The sequence below is a fragment of the Ammospiza nelsoni genome, chromosome 1 (genome assembly GCF_027579445.1).
Source record: "Ammospiza nelsoni isolate bAmmNel1 chromosome 1, bAmmNel1.pri, whole genome shotgun sequence".
Classification (NCBI taxonomy): Eukaryota; Metazoa; Chordata; class Aves; order Passeriformes; family Passerellidae; genus Ammospiza; species Ammospiza nelsoni.
Genome location: NC_080633.1, coordinates 34,755,563 through 34,774,161, shown reverse-complemented (window position 1 = coordinate 34,774,161; position 18,599 = coordinate 34,755,563). Strand labels below are relative to the sequence as shown.

The window sequence follows — 18,599 nt, the reverse complement described above, 5'->3', positions numbered from 1 at the left end:
TTATCACTGGACTGTACCTCTGGCTCTTTAAAAAAATGCCACAATGAGTTCCACAGATTAAATGAATCATGAAGATAAATACAGTACTACACACTAAAGCTTCGTAAAAAAAGGGATTTGCCACTAGGGGAAGAAGGGAAAGCCAGACATGAAACGGTCAGAAGTAAGTGCAACTCAATTAATTTTACTGAAACCAACAAATTCCATCTCAAGTACTGCTTTCAGAATTACAAGTGTAAACAGTTCCAGGATTGTCAAACAGAAATTAGAAAGCTGTGTGACACAGTAAAAAACCCCATCCCCAAGTGCTCCATATCATTCTGACATGCAGAAGTAAGAAACCAATGTCCATCCTAGGCCTTAAAAAAACATGGACACAGAGCTGACATGCAGGGCAGATACACTGGGAGGAAGGGCACATACATTTTATTCTGTGATTCAGTTCTGTTGTTTGTAAGATCAAACTTACTCCTCTAGGCTCCTCAACCTTTCTGCAAGCAGTCTGCTCTCCCAAGAGACACCTGGATACCAACTGCTCTTTTCATGTCCTCTCTATGCAAAAGATTGTAATTGGCTGCCAGGGTCAGATCAGGGTAATAATGCATTGTGGGGGCTTTTGCTAGAAGAAAGGCCATTTTGGAGTTACCTGAAAAAATATCCTGACCTGGTGCTCAGTTGCCAAGAGTTACATTCTCCATCCCCTACAAATTTACCATGACTAAAACATTGTTTAATAGTCTCAGGATAGTTATTCTGGGCTTGCTGCCAACTGTAATTAGGACTACATTTCTAAAACTCATATTTTGGTATTTTTTATACAGATATGTATGTATGTTTTGTTTATGGATCTCTCTCTTACTACTAGGAATTCTTTGCTCCCAAGAATTTTGGTCAATTACAGGATCATGAGTAAATGGAAAGTTAGCGTTGAGTAGATGACAGCAGGAACCTGGGGCAAGTCAGCCACTCCAAACACAATCACCACTGTGCACATGCCCAGCTGGAACTATTAACACAGACCAATTTATCCCTCTCAGAAATCAGTTTAATTGGCCTATGAGTTCCAAAAGTCAAAGCTACAAGAATCCTGGAAACTCTTCCTAGTTATACAAAACTGAAGGGTTTTTATGACAACCAAAGACATGGAAGTGCCCATTTCTAAGGAACCAAGTTTCGCAAGAAATCAAATTGGAACACAACAGCCCAAAAATTCTGAGGCATTTGAATATCTTGTGTTATATTACTTTAAGAAATTAAGGGTGTTATAGTCACTTCTACCTCTGCATGGCTAAAAGATCTGAAGTAGATAAAAGAAGTAGACATGTTCATCATCATAGGTGAACCACAACCAAAACAGCCATGAAGAGGTGGAAGTGATTACAACACCCTTAATTTTTTAAAATAATATAATGTGTAGTAATAGGAATGAGGACAGGAGGACAGTAGAAGTCCATACAATAGTAGCATTTTAAACAAAGCAGCAAGCCTACCCGTCCTTTTCTTCTGGGAGGGAACCCTCCTCCAGCAAGAGACTCTACATCCTGCTGGCTGAAAAAATGCAGAGAACTACATCTTACATACCTTATTTCAAAAAACAGCCCATGAAATGGTAATCTCCTCATATTTATCATTTTATATTTGCTGTTTCTTCTGCACAAATGACAGACTCTTCTTTATAATGAATCACCTACATATGTTTTTCCTGGTTATTTATTTACATCCTGCCTCAGACCTGTTTTATCTTTGGCATATTACTAAGTCTCCCTAGAAAGATTCTGCAGCTTCTCATTTCCATAAAAATTTCTACACTATACATACAGTCTATTTGGGTGACGAACAAGCAACTGATTCTCAATTGCAAATAAAAATAAAGATACAAGTTATTTGATTTAAAGGCACCTTTTCTCAAGCTGAACTTTATTTAAGCCTGTTATATTCCACCTCATTACAAAAATCCAAGCTGTGTCTGCAAATGAGCACAAGACTCTAGCACTGTTTCTCTTGGGTTTGCAAGAGGGCAAAGCACATAGATCAGAGAAAACACCCTGCTAATTAAACTGCAGCAGATGACTAAAGAAGAGAAGAGCTTGTCAGATGTAATAGCTACGTCAAGAATGATCAGATTAAATATGCAAAATGTGAAGTAAAGGTGGGGACAGCATTAAGCTCACATTCGAGATCTTGAGCAGGCTGCAAAAGCTCTGACAGTTTCTCTAATTATTCACAGTAATAGACATTGGGAGCAAAAGGTAGGAGGGAGAAATACATTTTTCTCCATTATAGGTGCTGAGCACCAGGGCTAAAATCATGCCTGTCTGAACACTGATCAGTTTCTGCAAAGGTTAATAGCAATTAAATGTGGCAAACTAGACTAAATGAGAAACAGGTCATGATACCACTGTATTTGCAAAGAGCACAATACTTTGCAGAAAGGTATTTCTTGTTTAATATTTCTGAAGGTGCAAGAGTACTTGGAATAACAAAGAGTAATAGGTCTGTTCCTGTTCAAATGAAGACATACAGTCCAATTTATTACAGAAGCCAATTTTTTATACTAGAATGTGCAAGTTAGCTGTACTATAAAGAAAAGCTAACCAGAAACTTAAAACATCCAAAGCCCTAAAAGAAAAAAAAATCATTGCAAATGCATCTCTTTCAGTTCAATCAGCTTTAGGCAATAGTCAATTAAGCTCTTTCTAACACATGTCCAATACCAAAAAGCATTCAAAATGGAAATTAATAAATGCTGACTTGCAGAAGACAGAACAAAAGATTAACAGATTAGAATAATGTATCTATTAGGATACCAATTTACAGTAGGTATTTAACTGAAAATACTGGTATCTGAATCCTTTACATTTTTATTTGTTCTCTTCCACTTTAGTTCCTATATTCCTATAATAAAATGAGGGAGATGTGGCTACATTTTGAATTCTCATTCTACCATACAGGAGACAGAAATAATGAGTTGAGATTACCTGACTTTTTTTACTTTAGTACTTAAAAAAATTAAGAAGCTACTGTCCTAATACCAAAATAAGCTGTCAGTAACTCAAGAGATTAGGGGAACAAGTACAATGTCATCAGTGGAGTTTTCCCTTTCACAGCAAGCAAAAGTATTTTTCAGGAAAAAGAAAAACCAATTCCAAATTTACATAACAATAAATCAGGTTTATCAGCTATGGAAAACCCATGTGAAACTCTAGGTAACTCATCAGTAACTATATCAAGGAAAAGAAATAAGAAAAAAAGGTAACTTGCATTGCTATCCTCAGGATCTTCTAAACCATCAGGCCGACTGAGATTGCGTGAAGGCTGGCTACACACTACATCATCTAGCTCCCAAAAGGAACTTCTAACAGGTGGTCTTTGGATCTCATCAGGATTAAAAGCGCCATCTGCTCCATCTGAAGAAAAATTAATTAGGACATCTTTGTTCAGTGGACTGTATTTTGAGATTACAGACTTGCTACCTTACCTTTAAAAATCCAGAGTCAAACACATTTTTGGTTTAGATAATATAAAACAATAGGAGAGAATCAGTTTCTTGCAATGATGTTTAAAACTTTGTTTATCTTATTGATTCCCATCATAAAATAAAGGCCCTATGCTGGTGTTCATCAGTCAGAAAAGGCTCTGTAAACCAGTTTGAAGACTGTTGGTACTTAACCTGCATTCAATAGGCACTGCTTTTGAAACAGAGGGAGAAATTATATTGGGGGGTGTGAAGTTTATTTACCTCTTCTTTCCTGAATTGCATAAGGGTTTCCATATTGCAATACTGGTAGTCTACTTGGCACTGCAGGAACTGGTCCATTTTCCTCTGAGTATGGGTTGCGAAAATGTAATGTCTGCTGTGAGGTCTGTCCTTCCATCATCCTTCCAGCCTGATCTCCTGGTGTCCTGCCAAGCTCCTAAATAATGCAAAGTTCAAAATGGAGTTAACCTATGGAGTCCTAGCAAAATTTGAAATGTTTATGAAATATCTTTTTACAAGAAAAAATCTGCTAACCTTCCTACTGTATTTTCATTTTGACCTTATGCCCAGTATACCATAAATACCAAAAATAGTCAATGAAGAAAAAAAAAGACAAGGAAGATATTTTTAAAAGATATTATTTTTTTCTTGATTTGTTGTCAGTTTGTTCTAATTACATGAACAGAACTTCCATGTTTTTCAAGTGTCTGCATCCTTTTTACAATAAAGAAAAATTAGCTAAATCAGTAAAAATCAGTGGACTAACAATAACTAAAGATAATGCGCAGTGAGAAAAGTTTTTAAAAGTTAAAATTTAAAAAAAAAAACCCTTTTTTTTTTTTTCATATCATACCATACCATACCATTCAAAAATGTAGCATTTTAGTATGTGGACCACATCTATGTACATACTTGATATAATTCCATATGAATTAATGAGCAACAGACATTTGTGAACTATTAAGTACATTGCACTGGATCCCTTCTGATATTTGACAGCAATATTTGAATCAGATCATTCTTTCAGAAATGATCAAACAGAACTCTTCAAAAAATTAATATACTTAAAATTCTGGGTTCCTGCACGTAAACCATACATATGATAGTAATTACAAACTATAAAGGGGTTTTATAACTTAGAAACCATTAAAACTCTAAGCCAGTATAGATCTTAAAAGACACTAATTAAAGTGACTTCAGTGTGGTCAATGCATCAGCTGTAATTTATCCCAATAAAAATCTTTCTCATCCTTCCATTCAACAAAGTGGGTTAAGGGAGAGAGAGCAAAATGCCGTGAATATGAAAAGGAATACGCCATTTAAATTCAGAACCAAGCAAAAAATTCTGAGATATAAATATGAAAACAATAATTAAAAAATAGGTACTGTTAAGGCAGACATGCTTTCCAGCAATGTTCTTTCTGATTAGTATTTTCTTCTGGGTTCTCTGGGTTCATGTTTAATATTTGTTGACATGATGCTAACAAAACCCTCAAAGACTGAAGGGTGTCTTTTCCCTGAAAGATTTTAAATTGAAACTTAAAACCAAAGCTTCAACTGCCAGCTCAACTCTGTAAGAATTAAAAGCCTGTTTAAAAAAGGGACAATTTAATTTTTTTTTCTTGCAAACAGGTGAATTTCAGATCAACCTCTTGCACAGAAAAATGCAAAAATCAAGTACCAATAACTACTCTGAAAAACAAAACACTACTCAAGTGCAAAAAGACCTCATGTAATGGATGGCATCCATCCTCTAGTTACAATATAAAACTATGCCAGAGTTACTTTAGATTTATAAACTAAAAGGAACATATAATTAAAACAGGTAAGACTAAAAAGCTAGGATTGCACATTTTGGTGTGTAAAATCTAAGGAATTAATATTTACTCAATACAAAGCAGCAACAATCAATTAGCAATGAAATCAAGATTTTCCTTTTTAAAACCAATTGCTTCTGCAATCCAGAAGCAGTTTTAAATGAGAGGTAGTAGCATTAGTAGTTTAATTTTAGCGTTACATACAATTGAAACACAATGTAGATCAACATGACTGTAAAAAGATGGTGCAAAAAAACCTTAGCCAGAAGTTGGACAGCTAGGGTAGAGAACGATTAAAAAAAACCAAAAAAAAAACAAAAAAAACAAAGGCTATCTAAGTATGTAAATAAAAAAGAAACAAAGTCATTTCATAGGTTTGAAGAGACAGCAAATGACCATTTTTAGAAAGCTATGCTTAGTTTATAAACAAACACTGATCATGAGTACAAACTGAAATGCTGTTTACTACTACCCCATGCTTAACCTTTTAATCATGGGTCTAGTCTAGAAAGGCACTTTGATTCTTCTCTGTAATGTAAATATCTACAAATTTGGTGGACAAAGTTCCAAGCTTTTATAAGCTTCATACATTATTATTATTATAGTTGTTGTTCTTATGTATGGTGTTTAAAATTACTCCCTCCACCTAAACTAGCCTCACCAAAATTCAAACTTAAATTTCATTTCTTTTCAACAAGAAAAATATAAGAGATCTATTAAAAATAATATCCTTGGCTTAAAAAGAAGATAAATACCAACTACTTGACAATCTAGAATTCTACAAAAAATTAACTAGCTTAATCTGAAAGTTTGTGGTTTTTTCAGTTTATCACTATTAAAATGAATGGTTTTCATTAAGTATTTCTTCATACTGGAATTGTAAGGCAATCAAATGATGTTTCAAAGAAAAATCCAAACTTTGCACAATACCATACAATACTATCTGAATGTAATAAATACATATCATTATTTCACTTTTCAGTAAAATTTGGCTTCAATTAATTGCCATATAATAGCTCAGACGTACTTCTACATTGCATTAGTATTTCAGAATGTGTGACAATACCTTCTCACTGGTAAAGAGTTCCAACTGTGATGCCAGTTCCTTTATTCGTCTCTCTTTTTCTGCCAGCTGAATCTGTATGAAAAGAAGATTAAGATTCTTGTATTAGTGAATGGAAACTATTTCCCTGCATGTTACATGGTGAAAACAAAGGTCCCTGATTAAGTTCATCTTTCAGATGAAAACAGTTTTGTCTACTAGAGTTACATGCAACACATAGTGAGTGTTACTATAAATCCTGCCCAACAATTCTCACAAAGTTTTATCTGCTGCATAACAGCAGTTAATCAGCAGCCTTTTCTTGCCAGTTTTCACTAAACAGTTGTGGAATGCGAAAATTCTGTGTTAAAAACAAGGAGTTATATCAGTGCCACCAATGGCAGGAGGGGCACCACTGCACAGACACAGCTGAAGGTCTGAAAGCCTCATCTCATTATTTCTGAAGAAATCTCTTGGCATTTCATATGTCCCACCACAGAACTTGAGAGAACCAAAAGCTACTCCTGCCTCAGAGACACTAAATTTGTTTCACGAACATCTACGTTGTGTCTCTATTGGGTGCTCTGGGAGGAGGTGCAACTGACACATTACACAACTCTTCCTGGCTTCAAAATGATGATTTAAATAATCTCTCACTACAAAGGACTATTTTACTAGTATTCTACTTTGTTTAGAGACTGCCTCTTCCCCTGTTTTTCTAATATCAAAGCTCAATGCTTGGCATAACTGCTTATACATTTTTTTCAATTCTGATATTCCTTCTCCTAGTTTAGGTCAATGGAGCAAAATCTCCTGACTGGCAAAAAAAGCTCACTTTTTCTGTACCACCTGCACCCTCCTGAATTATGGCAAATTTTTAATTGCAGTCAAAATGTTTTCAATCGTAGAACCAATTATTTATTACACCTGCTGTTGAGAAGTTAAACTTACTTCACATTAAATTATGCATGGCAACAGATCACTGCTAATTAGTTAAATAAACTGGAAAGAGTCATACATTTTATAAAACTGAAATTAAGAGCTTTGGAAAGTGTCAGAAAAATATGGCAAATGGAGTACTGAAAGAAACTGTAGAACAATTCAGCATTTTATCAAGAAAAAGTGCTGTAATTCCTAATAAAAAGGGGTTCCTAGTAGAACCAATACAGTCACAGTTCAGTTTAATTATTTTTCATCACAATGAGCAAAAACAGGCAACAGAGTCAACTGGATTATCACCATGAGACTGAGAACCAGCAGAAAAGCTGGTCTCATGAACATTTGTTGCTCTTATGTCATCCCTATTGACCTAAAAAACAAATTCAGCATAAGCATTGCTATCACATAACCTCAAAGATTAAGGCCCCTTGTAAGCTAAAGCTGCCCACTATACTTGACTTTCTGGTGAATGTGTTACATCACTATACCAAGACCATAGCTGAGGTTCTCCACATAAAATTCTTGCATGATTTTAAAAACAATGGATCACTCCTCCCTCTCTCTACTGACTTCAGGTAAAATGAATTAGACATTACTACACTGGTAATCCAATATAGAATATGAAGATTTTAGACAAACACACCAATCAACCTTCCTGTTAGCATTACAGCAAGCAGCAGGAAAGTAGAAATTCCTTGCACTTTTTTTCCCTGTATACAAGACTACATCATTTAGGGGTTTGTCTAAATCCACAGTATTAAAAAACTGATGGCCAGGTGATAGTAGGTCTTAGCAGATCTCTTTTACTTTAAAAGAAACATTACAAGACTGTATTGTTTCTTCAAGAGCAGAATTTGTATTTACAGCAAAAATGTATTTAGTGTGCTTTCCCTATTAAAGTTCTTCATTACTTGAACTATCAGAAATAAGCAGCCATGTTAAGCAGAAGTAACCATTAATTGTCATAACCAAAATCTGTAACTTACCTTATACTGATCTTCCATTGCTGCCAGCTGTAATTTTATACCCTCATTGATTTTCACTTGTTCTTTCCACTTCAGCTCCAGTTTAGCTAATTCATCAGCATAAACACTGCATTTCATCTTCTCATCCTAAAGTAGTTTATACCACAGCATGAAATATTTATAGTCTTAAGAGATTCTCCCTCCCACCCCCAAAAATATCACTCCATGCTTTTAAAATGAGACCATTTACAAATGGCTTCTACAAGCCTGACTCAAGACTCTGAAATGGTCAGGACCACAGAACACTGCATAAATTATGTTCAATAAGCATTTCTTTCCCTTAGTTTTCAACAAGCTGACATTCCTCTTCAGTTTCACAGTTTCAAGTTTCTTTGTACCCTAATATTACTAACCCTGACTATTCTTTCAAGTACCTCACTTCAATATAAAACCTCTCCCAAGTGACTTTCACAACCTAAGTATCTTTCATCCAGAAGGTCACAGGCAAAGCTTTCTTCAAAAATCACTATGGAATAAACATCCAGCAGAAGCCAATGCAGGCTCTCCATGGACAGGGTCATGAACAAAATTACAGGACAGTTATTACATCCTGGAAAACCTACTAAAATAGAATGGTATCATTGTGATAAAACAAGACACAAAATGAAGACAGACAAGACAACACTCAGAAACAATTTCTTGAACTGTTCTGAACTTTTCACCAGCGCCACTGATGCAATACGCCATCATTATACACACATCCAAACTGGCTAAATGAAAATTAAGTGCCAACTTTGGTTGAGACAACCAAATAAATGCCTTTATGTATGACTGAGCCCAAGGTAGGTGGAAAAACCCACTCGGGTCTGAAAACACTGTAAAAGCCATGACAAGCAACAGGGAAAAGTTACTTTGCTTTGGACAGTGTACCAGATCAACACTGCCACACTCGTTCCAAACATCAGCTGGTTTACAGAACCCTGCTGAATTTGATTTATAAGAGCAATTACACTTAATGTAAGAATAGAAAGTATTTAAAACCTTAAGCATGTGGACATTTGTTTTACTGTATCTTGGTTTTCCTTGTTGGGACCCTCTAAATACACAGTCAAGAGCTGACTGAACAAAAATGTGTTTTCTAATGTTAAAATTTCTACCATAATCACGGTGTATCACACAAAAAAGGAAGGCAACTCAGCTGGGTAGGCCTTGTGGTCTTAAGGCCTAGCATCTACAGCTACTTTTTGTTCAGCTTTCCAAAGCAGCTGTTTACTTACTGCCAACATTTGCTTGCATTTCTTATACTTCTCTGTTTTCTCAGCAATCTCTTTATTCATCTCACGCACTTGCTCCTTTACCACGGATTCCGAAACTATGTCAGGTGAAATGGGGCTAACTGTGAACATTGAAGAAAAAAACAAAAACATGGATTTTTTTTTCTTCCATAAAGTTTGTGTAAGAGAGATGACAGCCCAGATTTGAGAGTGCATCAAAACCAGAGTGCTCCATGTTATCCAAAGCAGAGACAATCAGCATTATGTGCTATGTATGATCAGCAACCGTACTGGCACATCTGCGTTCAGTTCTCTCACATCAAGAGAAGATCAACATAAATACACACGTATGTAGTACTTTCCCAAGAAAGAAAACAAAACAAACACCAAAATATGTATGCTATCATTCTAAATACTCTATTCTTACATAAAAATAGGGAAGCATCTCAGCAAACTACTTCATCACACACAACCACTGAGCTTGTTGGGATTGTTTGTTTTAAAAAACACTTGAATTTACTTCAGACAGGAGGAAACTAATAGAAATTACAACCTTTGGTCTTTACAGAAAGCAAGAATCTGTCAGTTATAAAATAACACAGAAAAAGCTAATCAGCATTTTTTGGCATTTATCAATTTAAACAATGATAAAATCACAGAATGGTTTGGGCTGGAAAGGACCTTAAAGATCCTCTAGCTCCAATCCCCCTGCCATGGGCAGGGACACCCTCCACTACACACCATGCTGCTCAGAACCCCATCCAACCTGGCCTTAAACACTCCAGGGCATGGGGCATTCATAAGTCCTTTGGGAATGAAGCCTGTTACAATGCCTCACCAGCCTCATAGTGAAAGATTTCTTCTTCAGTTTTAACCTATTACATATTGAAATTTTAGAAAATTATTTTTGCAATAGCTTAATAGTTCATAATAATTATAAACATTTTCTTATAAACCACTACACCTATAATTCATGAAAATAGGCAGTTGACTTGACCTTGCCATCACATAATCAGAACTTTTCAGCAGATTGATTTACAGCAGAATGTTATAGTGGATAGTCATAATAACATTACTACAAAATTACTGTGGTGTTATATCGAAAAATTGAGTAAGTTTTTTTTTTTTTTTCAAAAAACTGTTTCTTAGCTTGGCAAAACCATCTCTGTTAACCATCAACCAGAAATTCAAGAGTTCAGTTCTACTGACATTAAAAAATAGCAACTTAACTGATACATGAACTTATTTATGATTGTTACCACTTGGTAAGAGACAAAACATTCAGCTCAATCTTCACATCTCTAATTAATGTTTTAATCAGAAGAACAAGTCCACCTACTCTACACTACAAATACTATTAGTGACTACTTTACATAGACAACACTTTCAGGCTTATAAAGGCAGACAAAATGTAAGCTGTTGATACCTGGAGATGCAGACAACTTTTTGTCTGTAAGGATGGCAGTAGCTGTCTCAATGTTAGATGCATCTGTCGGTTTCTGTTGATGCCCTGCATTTTTCTTTGTGAAAAGAAATTTTGTTTTGGTACTTGATTAAATGAAAGCCAAAACACAAAGTAAAGTATCTTGCAAAATGCATCATTTGCTCCAAAATTAGACAAAACCATTCATTTAAACAGTGGGTAATGATAAAGATACAAAAACATTTAATTCTACTAAGACTGAAATTGCTTCAGACTATGATTTTTATCATCTTACTTGATGAAGGTCTTTTGCCCTAGAAAGAATAATTTCTGAGCAAATTATTAGAAAAATCCCATTTTCTAGTGAATCAGTTACACTTTAATTCATTAACTTAAATCTAATACTCCACTAGAAAAATTGAGTCTGTATCAGAAATGCCTGTTGGACTTCTGGAGTGAAAGCAATAAAATCTGGTGTTTGCTGTAAGATGTACAACATTGCCAAAGATAAGGAAGATTTTTAAGGAAAAGCCACAGGTGCTCTGATATGACACCTCATTCACCACTGACCTTCTGGATGAGAAGATGAGTTTTTATGCAATGTTCTGTGGGTAAGAGAAATACTTAAGTCTGGTTTTCTTAAGAATTCATATCTGTGCATCTTGCCGTTGCACATAGGCCTTTTCCCTGTTTCAGCTCCTCTCCAACTCTAATTTTTACAAAATTCTGAAGAACTCTGCCCTCAAATCTGAAATTGGCTGACAAGTTCAGTTACTAGGTGGACTAAGACTTATATCATCATTCAAAAGATTCATTTATTTATGAAACAGATCTTGGAAGAGTCCTAAGATTACAAAATACATATGGAATACAACTCCATATTGTGTTGTGGAGACTTCTTTCCCACTTGGCTTTTAAACCCTACTTCAAGTTCTCTATTTCCCCACTTTTGGGCTTGGGATTTTTTGTTGGGCTTTTTTGTGGTGGTACTGGACAGAGGTAGTAATTATGGATTTTCCCAGCTTCAGTTCTTCCTTGAACAATGTAATGCTTATAGGTTCATCCAAACTCTACTAGGCTTCTACACCAGCTACTATAAATTCTATGCTTGGTTTGGACAACTACCTAAAGAGAATGATAGAAGTATTTTCACAAGCAAGTTTGTGAAAGGAAATGGTAAAGAGTCATTGCTTACCACACATTTTAATCCTTTTTTAAAGCATTATTTTTCACAGAAGGAAATTAAATTTATTTTGAAATGCTACCAAAAAAGCAAGTGCAACTTATCCCATTCTACTACTTACTGCCTGTTCTGTAAACTTGTTTACTTGTTTTTGAAGTTTTTGACATTCTTTGAATTTCTCTTTGTAATGGTCAGCAGCCATTTGTAGACGAAGCTTCAGATCTTCAACTTCTCTGCGCAGTTCCTGTTCCACTGCGTTTGAAGCTTCCTTAAAAAAAAGCAAACCCAGAAACTGCTGTCCCTTTTGTTCAAATACCACTATTTCCTAAAAAGTCTTTTTTCAATTAAAAAAGCATAATGTTCCATGTAAGTACTGAAGCTCCTGTTCTCTTTCTGGGAAAGAAAGGAATAGCACAAGCAGTAGAGCACAGAGAGAAGCAGAATATGATTCATTCCAAGCAGGACACAGTGAGGGACGTAAACAGGCACTGGTGCAATATGAGAGGCAGGTAAAGAAGATTCTTATTTTATGGGTTCATTAATGTGTATCTAAAGTCTGAATGTATGGGAAAAGTCTAAACACCTTCCAGGGGGCGTTCCAGCTACCCTACAGACAAGTATAGCCACACAGCAGAAGTGCAGAGGCCACAACTATTCCCTTGCACTCACTAGGTTTCACCTGGGAGTGTTCCATGGTGCCACTACACTGATACATGAGCTACACAAACCACATCCAGCAACCAGACACAGCCCATGCTTGGATACTTTCTGCTAACTGGAGGCATTCAGATGGCTTGCTACTTCTTTCATTATACATTTCAAAGCACATTTCAAAACACAACTGAAACTCACAGGGAAAAAACATGCAATTCTTTGACATTTTAAATATGATAGTTCTTTTGAGTGTTGTAATATTACAGTATTATTTTAATTGTGTTCAACTCAATATATTTTCTTCTAACAGTTACATCATTACAGTAATCCTAGTAGCAAATGAATGCAATACAGTTGCAGTCACTGAAGACCCTTGATAAAGCTAACTTTCATCAAAATGTTGAAATGTATGTTATCTCACTATACTTTTATCCAAGACTAAGGTCAAGACAGTTTTCATTACATTAATATTTTTATACTTTTAAATACTTAAAGCAAATTAACTTTGATTACAAATATTGGAAGGACTTTAAAGGAAGGACATACAGAATCTATCAATGACAAAAGAACATTATGAAATAACCCAAGTTTCTACCAATATATTTTCTTATTTGAATGAATATAATGCTACTATAATATCTATGTTATTTTGAATCCTCTCCCTGTCTTAATTCACTTAACAGAATTAAGACAGGGAGAGGATTCAAAATAACATAGATACTGCATTATTCTGTGAAAATAATGTGGGGAGAAGTAGATGTGAGTAAGAGCAGAAACCTCCTTTCTGACCAAACTTCCAAATCAGATAACATGCACTTGATTTAAGGTAGTATATGGAATGCTAACAGAAAATTTGATAATTATTTGCACTAATCATCCAGAAACCTATTTTATTCCCAGTAATGATTTTATAAATACAGATAAACTTCAATACTAAAAATTTACCTGCTCATTTTTCAAAGTTGTGATTTTTATGAGTTCAGCTAAAGCTTCAGCAAGTTGCTTTTTGAATTTTTCATTTTCCAGCCGTGCACTGTGAAGATCTGCCATCGTCTTGTCCCGCACATTTACTGCATCACTCAGCTCTTTTGACATGAGAACAGCTTCTTGTTTGCTAGCCTGAATCTGATCCTCAGCTTTCCGAAGCTGCTCTTTCAAAATACTTGCCTCGTCCTAGGAAAGAGAAGAGATGGAAGAGAATTCATAATTTCTTAATTCAAAGCTTAAATACAGGCTGGTAAAGGGATTAGAAACATCTGAAAGGAAAAGCAACATTTCCTGGTGGCTTTAGCAAAACTACTACATCAAGAAGTCAGTACACGAGTACTACTTTCCCCACTTGTCTTCTCTCCCAGCAATGACACGCAAATTTATTTCACTGTGAAATAAAGGCAAACTTTACTTTGTAGTGAAATAGTTTCACTATGAACTAGAAGTTTCAATTCTGGATTTTTGTTGGAATTTCAGCTTCAGTTTTAAATCTATGGCCAAAAAAAGTCTGTTTTCTATATCTCTGCTCTTATCACTGTAGGACTCCAGCATCAAAAGCAAAGTTCATCCCACAGAAACACACTGAAAGTATCAACAGAGCAAGAGGTTTTACAGTGCCTACAAATGGTTGATATGAAACACTGTAAAGCAGCTTTGGGATGTTTTTCTCACAGCTCTATTTCCCAAGATCTTGCACAACAAACTTTCCAGAGGGAAGAGAGAACAAATAGTAATGAAGAGCAAGCTGCAGCATGTAGCACTAAGCACACAGGGCAACCCAAGAGCCCACTGACCAAGCTGAACTACCAGCCTCTCACTCCTCCAAGAAGGCCAGGATTACAAAATGTAATTTTAAATTTATTTTTAAAAGAAGCTACTATATAAAGCAGTCACTGCCTCTAGGCTCCCTGATGGCATAATCATCTTGTTCTTGAGTCCAGACATAAATTCAGCTATCTCTAGTCCATTATTTGGTCATTTTTTTTAATATCACAGAAGTTCAGAGGAATACTAATACACTTTGTAACCATTTCTGAAGATGTATAGACAAATAAATGCCCTGAAGTCCTGTCTCTTAGCTATTTTTACAGCACATGATACATTGGTAACATATTTCAGTAAATATCTGCAGTTTCACCATTTGAGATAAAAATATTAATGATCCCACCAGAAACACCAAAAGCAATTTAAGATTAATAAATGTTTGGTTGCTTCAGTACTAACACATATCCCCTCCCTTCAAAATAAAACACAGTAGTAATTTAACACATTCAGAAACAAAAAAGCAAGAAAGACACTAAAATAAGATGTAACTTAAAGCTAGACAGTATGCCCTTTTTAAACTCTATGTCCACTCTCAACAGCACTACTTTTCCACTTCAATATTATATTCATAACTCATATTACTTTAAAACAATTTCTAGTCTTTTGAGATCCAAGTGGCTTTGCTGTGAAAAGATTGGCAAGATGCACCAGAAAGATGCCTGCATAATCTGACTTTTCCATGCTGGCCTCAAAGGCTATGTCTAAACTGACTGTCTAATTTGGATCAAGAGCATATTTGTAAAGCAAAACTCCCAGTAAATTTCATTACTGCCTATCACACTGCAGATCAGAGAACAATCTCAGGGCGCAGAAACTGCATTCCTTTTGGATGAAATGGAGGATGATGTACATCAGGAAAAAACACCTAATGGTTATTCTATTGTGGGTTTTGCCTGGCTGGATGCCAGGTGCCCACCAAAGCCACTCCACAATTCCCCTCCTCAGTTGGATAAGGGGGAGAATATAACAAAAGGCTTGTGGGTTGTGATGAGGACACAGAGAGATCACTTAGCAAGTACTGTCATGGGCAAAAACAGACTCAACTTAGGGGGAAAATTAATCTAATTTATTACCAGTCAAATCAGAATAGGATAATGAGAAATAAAACCAAATCTTAACACACTCAGACCCCACCTCCTCTTTTCAAATTCGACTTCACTCCCAAATTCTCTATCTCCTCTCTTCCAGCAGCACAGCCAGGACGGGGAAGGGAGGCTGCAGTCAATTCATCACACGTTGTCTTTGCTGCTCCTTCCTCCTCAGGGGGAGAGGACTCCTCACTCTCTTCCTCTGCTCCAGTGTAGGGTCCCTCCCATGGGAGACACTCCTCTACAAACTTCAACACACATCCTTCCCACAGGCTGCAGTTCTGCATGAACTGTTCCAGTGTAGGATCCCATCCATGGGGTGCAGTCCTCCAGGAACAGACAGCTCCAGCACAGGTCCCCTGTGGGGTCACAGGTCCTGCCAGCAAATCTGCTCCAGTGCAGAGTCACAGCTTTCTTCAGGCACATCCACCCTCTCCAGCATGGGGTCCTCCACAGGATGCAGGAGGCAGTTTATCTCACCAGGGTCTTCACCATGGGCTGCTCCAACACCTGGACCTTTTGCCCTCCTTCACTGACCCCGATGTCTGCAACGTTCTGTCTCTCATGTTTTCACTCTTCAGCTGCAATTTCTCTCACACAGTTTCCCCCTCTCCCATAGTCTTCTTTAATCTGTTATCCCAGAGGTGCTGCCATCATCACCCGCAGGCTCAGCCTTGGCCAGAAATGGGTCCATTGGCTCTGTCAGGCATTGGCTGGTATCAGTTCTCAGGGGAAGCTTCTGGCAGCTTCTCACAGAAGCCACTCCTCACAGAAGCCACAACCAAAACCTACACAAATCCAGTATAGGCATCCACAGCACCCAACTAGAAGTAAGTCTGAAGCAACCCCATGTGGACCACAGACAGCATAAATATGAGTTCTTCAGCAATTTCACTCTCCTGTTATACCACACTGCTTGCTAATCACAGTGCTGCCACAGGGTACACTAAGGCACCTCTTCCTTCAAAACCCTACTGTCACTGCAGAGTTCTCAGCATTGTAGCTCGACAGCACATTCACCTAAGAAGTCCTTCAGCAATCTTTCCATGCCTCCTCTTTTCTTCTCCATCACCCTCTACAGTCTCAACACAGCTACACTCACTACAAACTTTTTCTTCAACCTCCTTTCATTTTTCACAAAGCTAAAAGCAATGCAGGAGCAGACCACTTTTACTGAACTCAAAAATCACCTTTCCACACATAGTTAATTTCAGTTCATCACGTGAGACTTCAACCAGCTCAAAAGGTGCAATACTAGAACACATTTCAGTCTTTTCATCATTTTCTGCATCTACAGAGAACATCATAATCCTCATGCCTCTTAGCCTATACTCTGGTGATTTCTTCAACTTCTTCCTTTCTTTTGTCAAGCACATACAACATTAGACATGTTTATTCAAATCAGGCCAATTATATTGAGTACTGCTTACCTTGTCTGATGAAGAGTGCAAAATAGCTTTCTTCATATTTTCTTTTTCAGCTATTAATAGCTGTAATCTGCCAACCTCCTCTTTATAATACGATATCATGTTTTCTTTGTTTGCATCCAAATTCTTAAAGGTCTGGATTTCTTTTACTAGTCTGGTGTTTTCTATTTCTGTATTCTTCAAGTGTATCTGCAATGATGCTAAAACATGTCAAACTTCTTCCACGTTAGAACTACTGTTCACCTATTTATTTATGTGCTCACTAAATTCTAATCTATTCTAATTTGAGGCAGATTAGAACTAGTAAAGAGAAAAATTAAATATTTGATATTATCACTGCCCTCTAGCCCAAACTTTCTGTCTAGAATTCTCTCAGCATGGTTACCTAACAATAGCTCCACTCTACAGCTAGAAGTTTAAGCCCTAATTTCTCTCCACATCGCATTAAGTTATTCAGAACTCCTCTCCTCACAAATGCTGGACAAGCAAAAGAGAAATGACTTGAAGAAAACTAAAGAGAAATTAAATTTCTAGTAGTAACTGCTCACAGTCATCTAAGCGAACAGGTCTACATCAGGAATATTAATTTTCAATGACAGCAAACTCCTTCTATATCTGCCTACAATAATGCAAAATAGCTCCTACACTCAAGTGTTTTCCACACAGACCAGAAGATCCGTGTTATTTACAAAGGGATTCCAAGCTTGTAAAATATGCTTTGAGATTTTACAATCTAGGAACAGAAATAATCTTTTAAATACACTTGATCTGTTTCACACAACCTATGGATTTCACTATTTTTGCACATTAAATTTTTTCTGTTTTGGGGGAGGGAGGGTGGCAGTGTATTTTATTCTATATATGGGTGTCTCTCAACACCAGCAAAAGAAATAGGCCATGCCAGTAAAAACCAATGCAATGGAGAATCTACTTAAGCTTCTCAGTGTTATATACAAGGCTCAAGAAGAAGGATTTAGAAAACAAAGTCTGGAGAGGGAATTTAAATTACTAAGAAGTATTTTAGTTATGAAAAAGTGTGTTAAAGATGATCACTTATTGTGTGATGCACTGTATAACTAAAGAATTTTCTCACTAGAATGTATTATTTTTTGTTACTGGGTCTGAGCTTTAATAAACTGGTGATTCATTCTCCTTTTTAGAGACCTTTTTATAACATGGTTGAATTCAGATGCTGTTTTCCTCATTCATTTTTATATGAGAACATCTATAACTACCTTAAAGATATGTTCACAGAAGGTACCTATTTCCTTTTTTCCTTAACAAATTCAATTTATCAGACTTCTCTATAAACCATTATTACCTTTATTTCAAACCACTTCATTCCAGTGTATACAGGTACATGTAATAAAGTTACCTTATAAAGTTCTTTTTCATCCTTTTCTGTCTTTAACACACATTCCAGTTGCTCCTTCTCAAGCATCACTTTCTTCAGTTTGTCCTTCAGACTAAAACATTGAAGAATTAATGGTACAG

General features: G+C 36.2%; 1 protein-coding gene across 3 annotated transcripts in view; it reads right to left on the bottom strand.

The window, feature by feature from the left end:
* Positions 1–18,599, bottom strand: part of TAX1BP1 (Tax1 binding protein 1) — a 55,537-nt gene that overhangs the window by 4,187 nt on the left and 32,751 nt on the right. Inside the window, exons 7-16 of one of the 3 annotated variants that reach the window (XM_059467410.1) lie at positions 18,481–18,571; positions 17,109–17,294; positions 13,721–13,948; positions 12,243–12,389; positions 10,942–11,035; positions 9,519–9,637; positions 8,263–8,388; positions 6,362–6,433; positions 3,740–3,914; positions 3,262–3,407 (exon numbers count right to left, since the gene is read on the bottom strand). In XM_059467410.1, the coding sequence (XP_059323393.1) occupies positions 3,262–3,407; positions 3,740–3,914; positions 6,362–6,433; positions 8,263–8,388; positions 9,519–9,637; positions 10,942–11,035; positions 12,243–12,389; positions 13,721–13,948; positions 17,109–17,294; positions 18,481–18,571 (1,384 nt within the window). The remainder of the gene's footprint in view (positions 1–3,261; positions 3,408–3,739; positions 3,915–6,361; positions 6,434–8,262; positions 8,389–9,518; positions 9,638–10,941; positions 11,036–12,242; positions 12,390–13,720; positions 13,949–17,108; positions 17,295–18,480; positions 18,572–18,599) is intronic. The other 2 variants (XM_059467419.1, XM_059467428.1) reach the window with 2 other exon arrangements.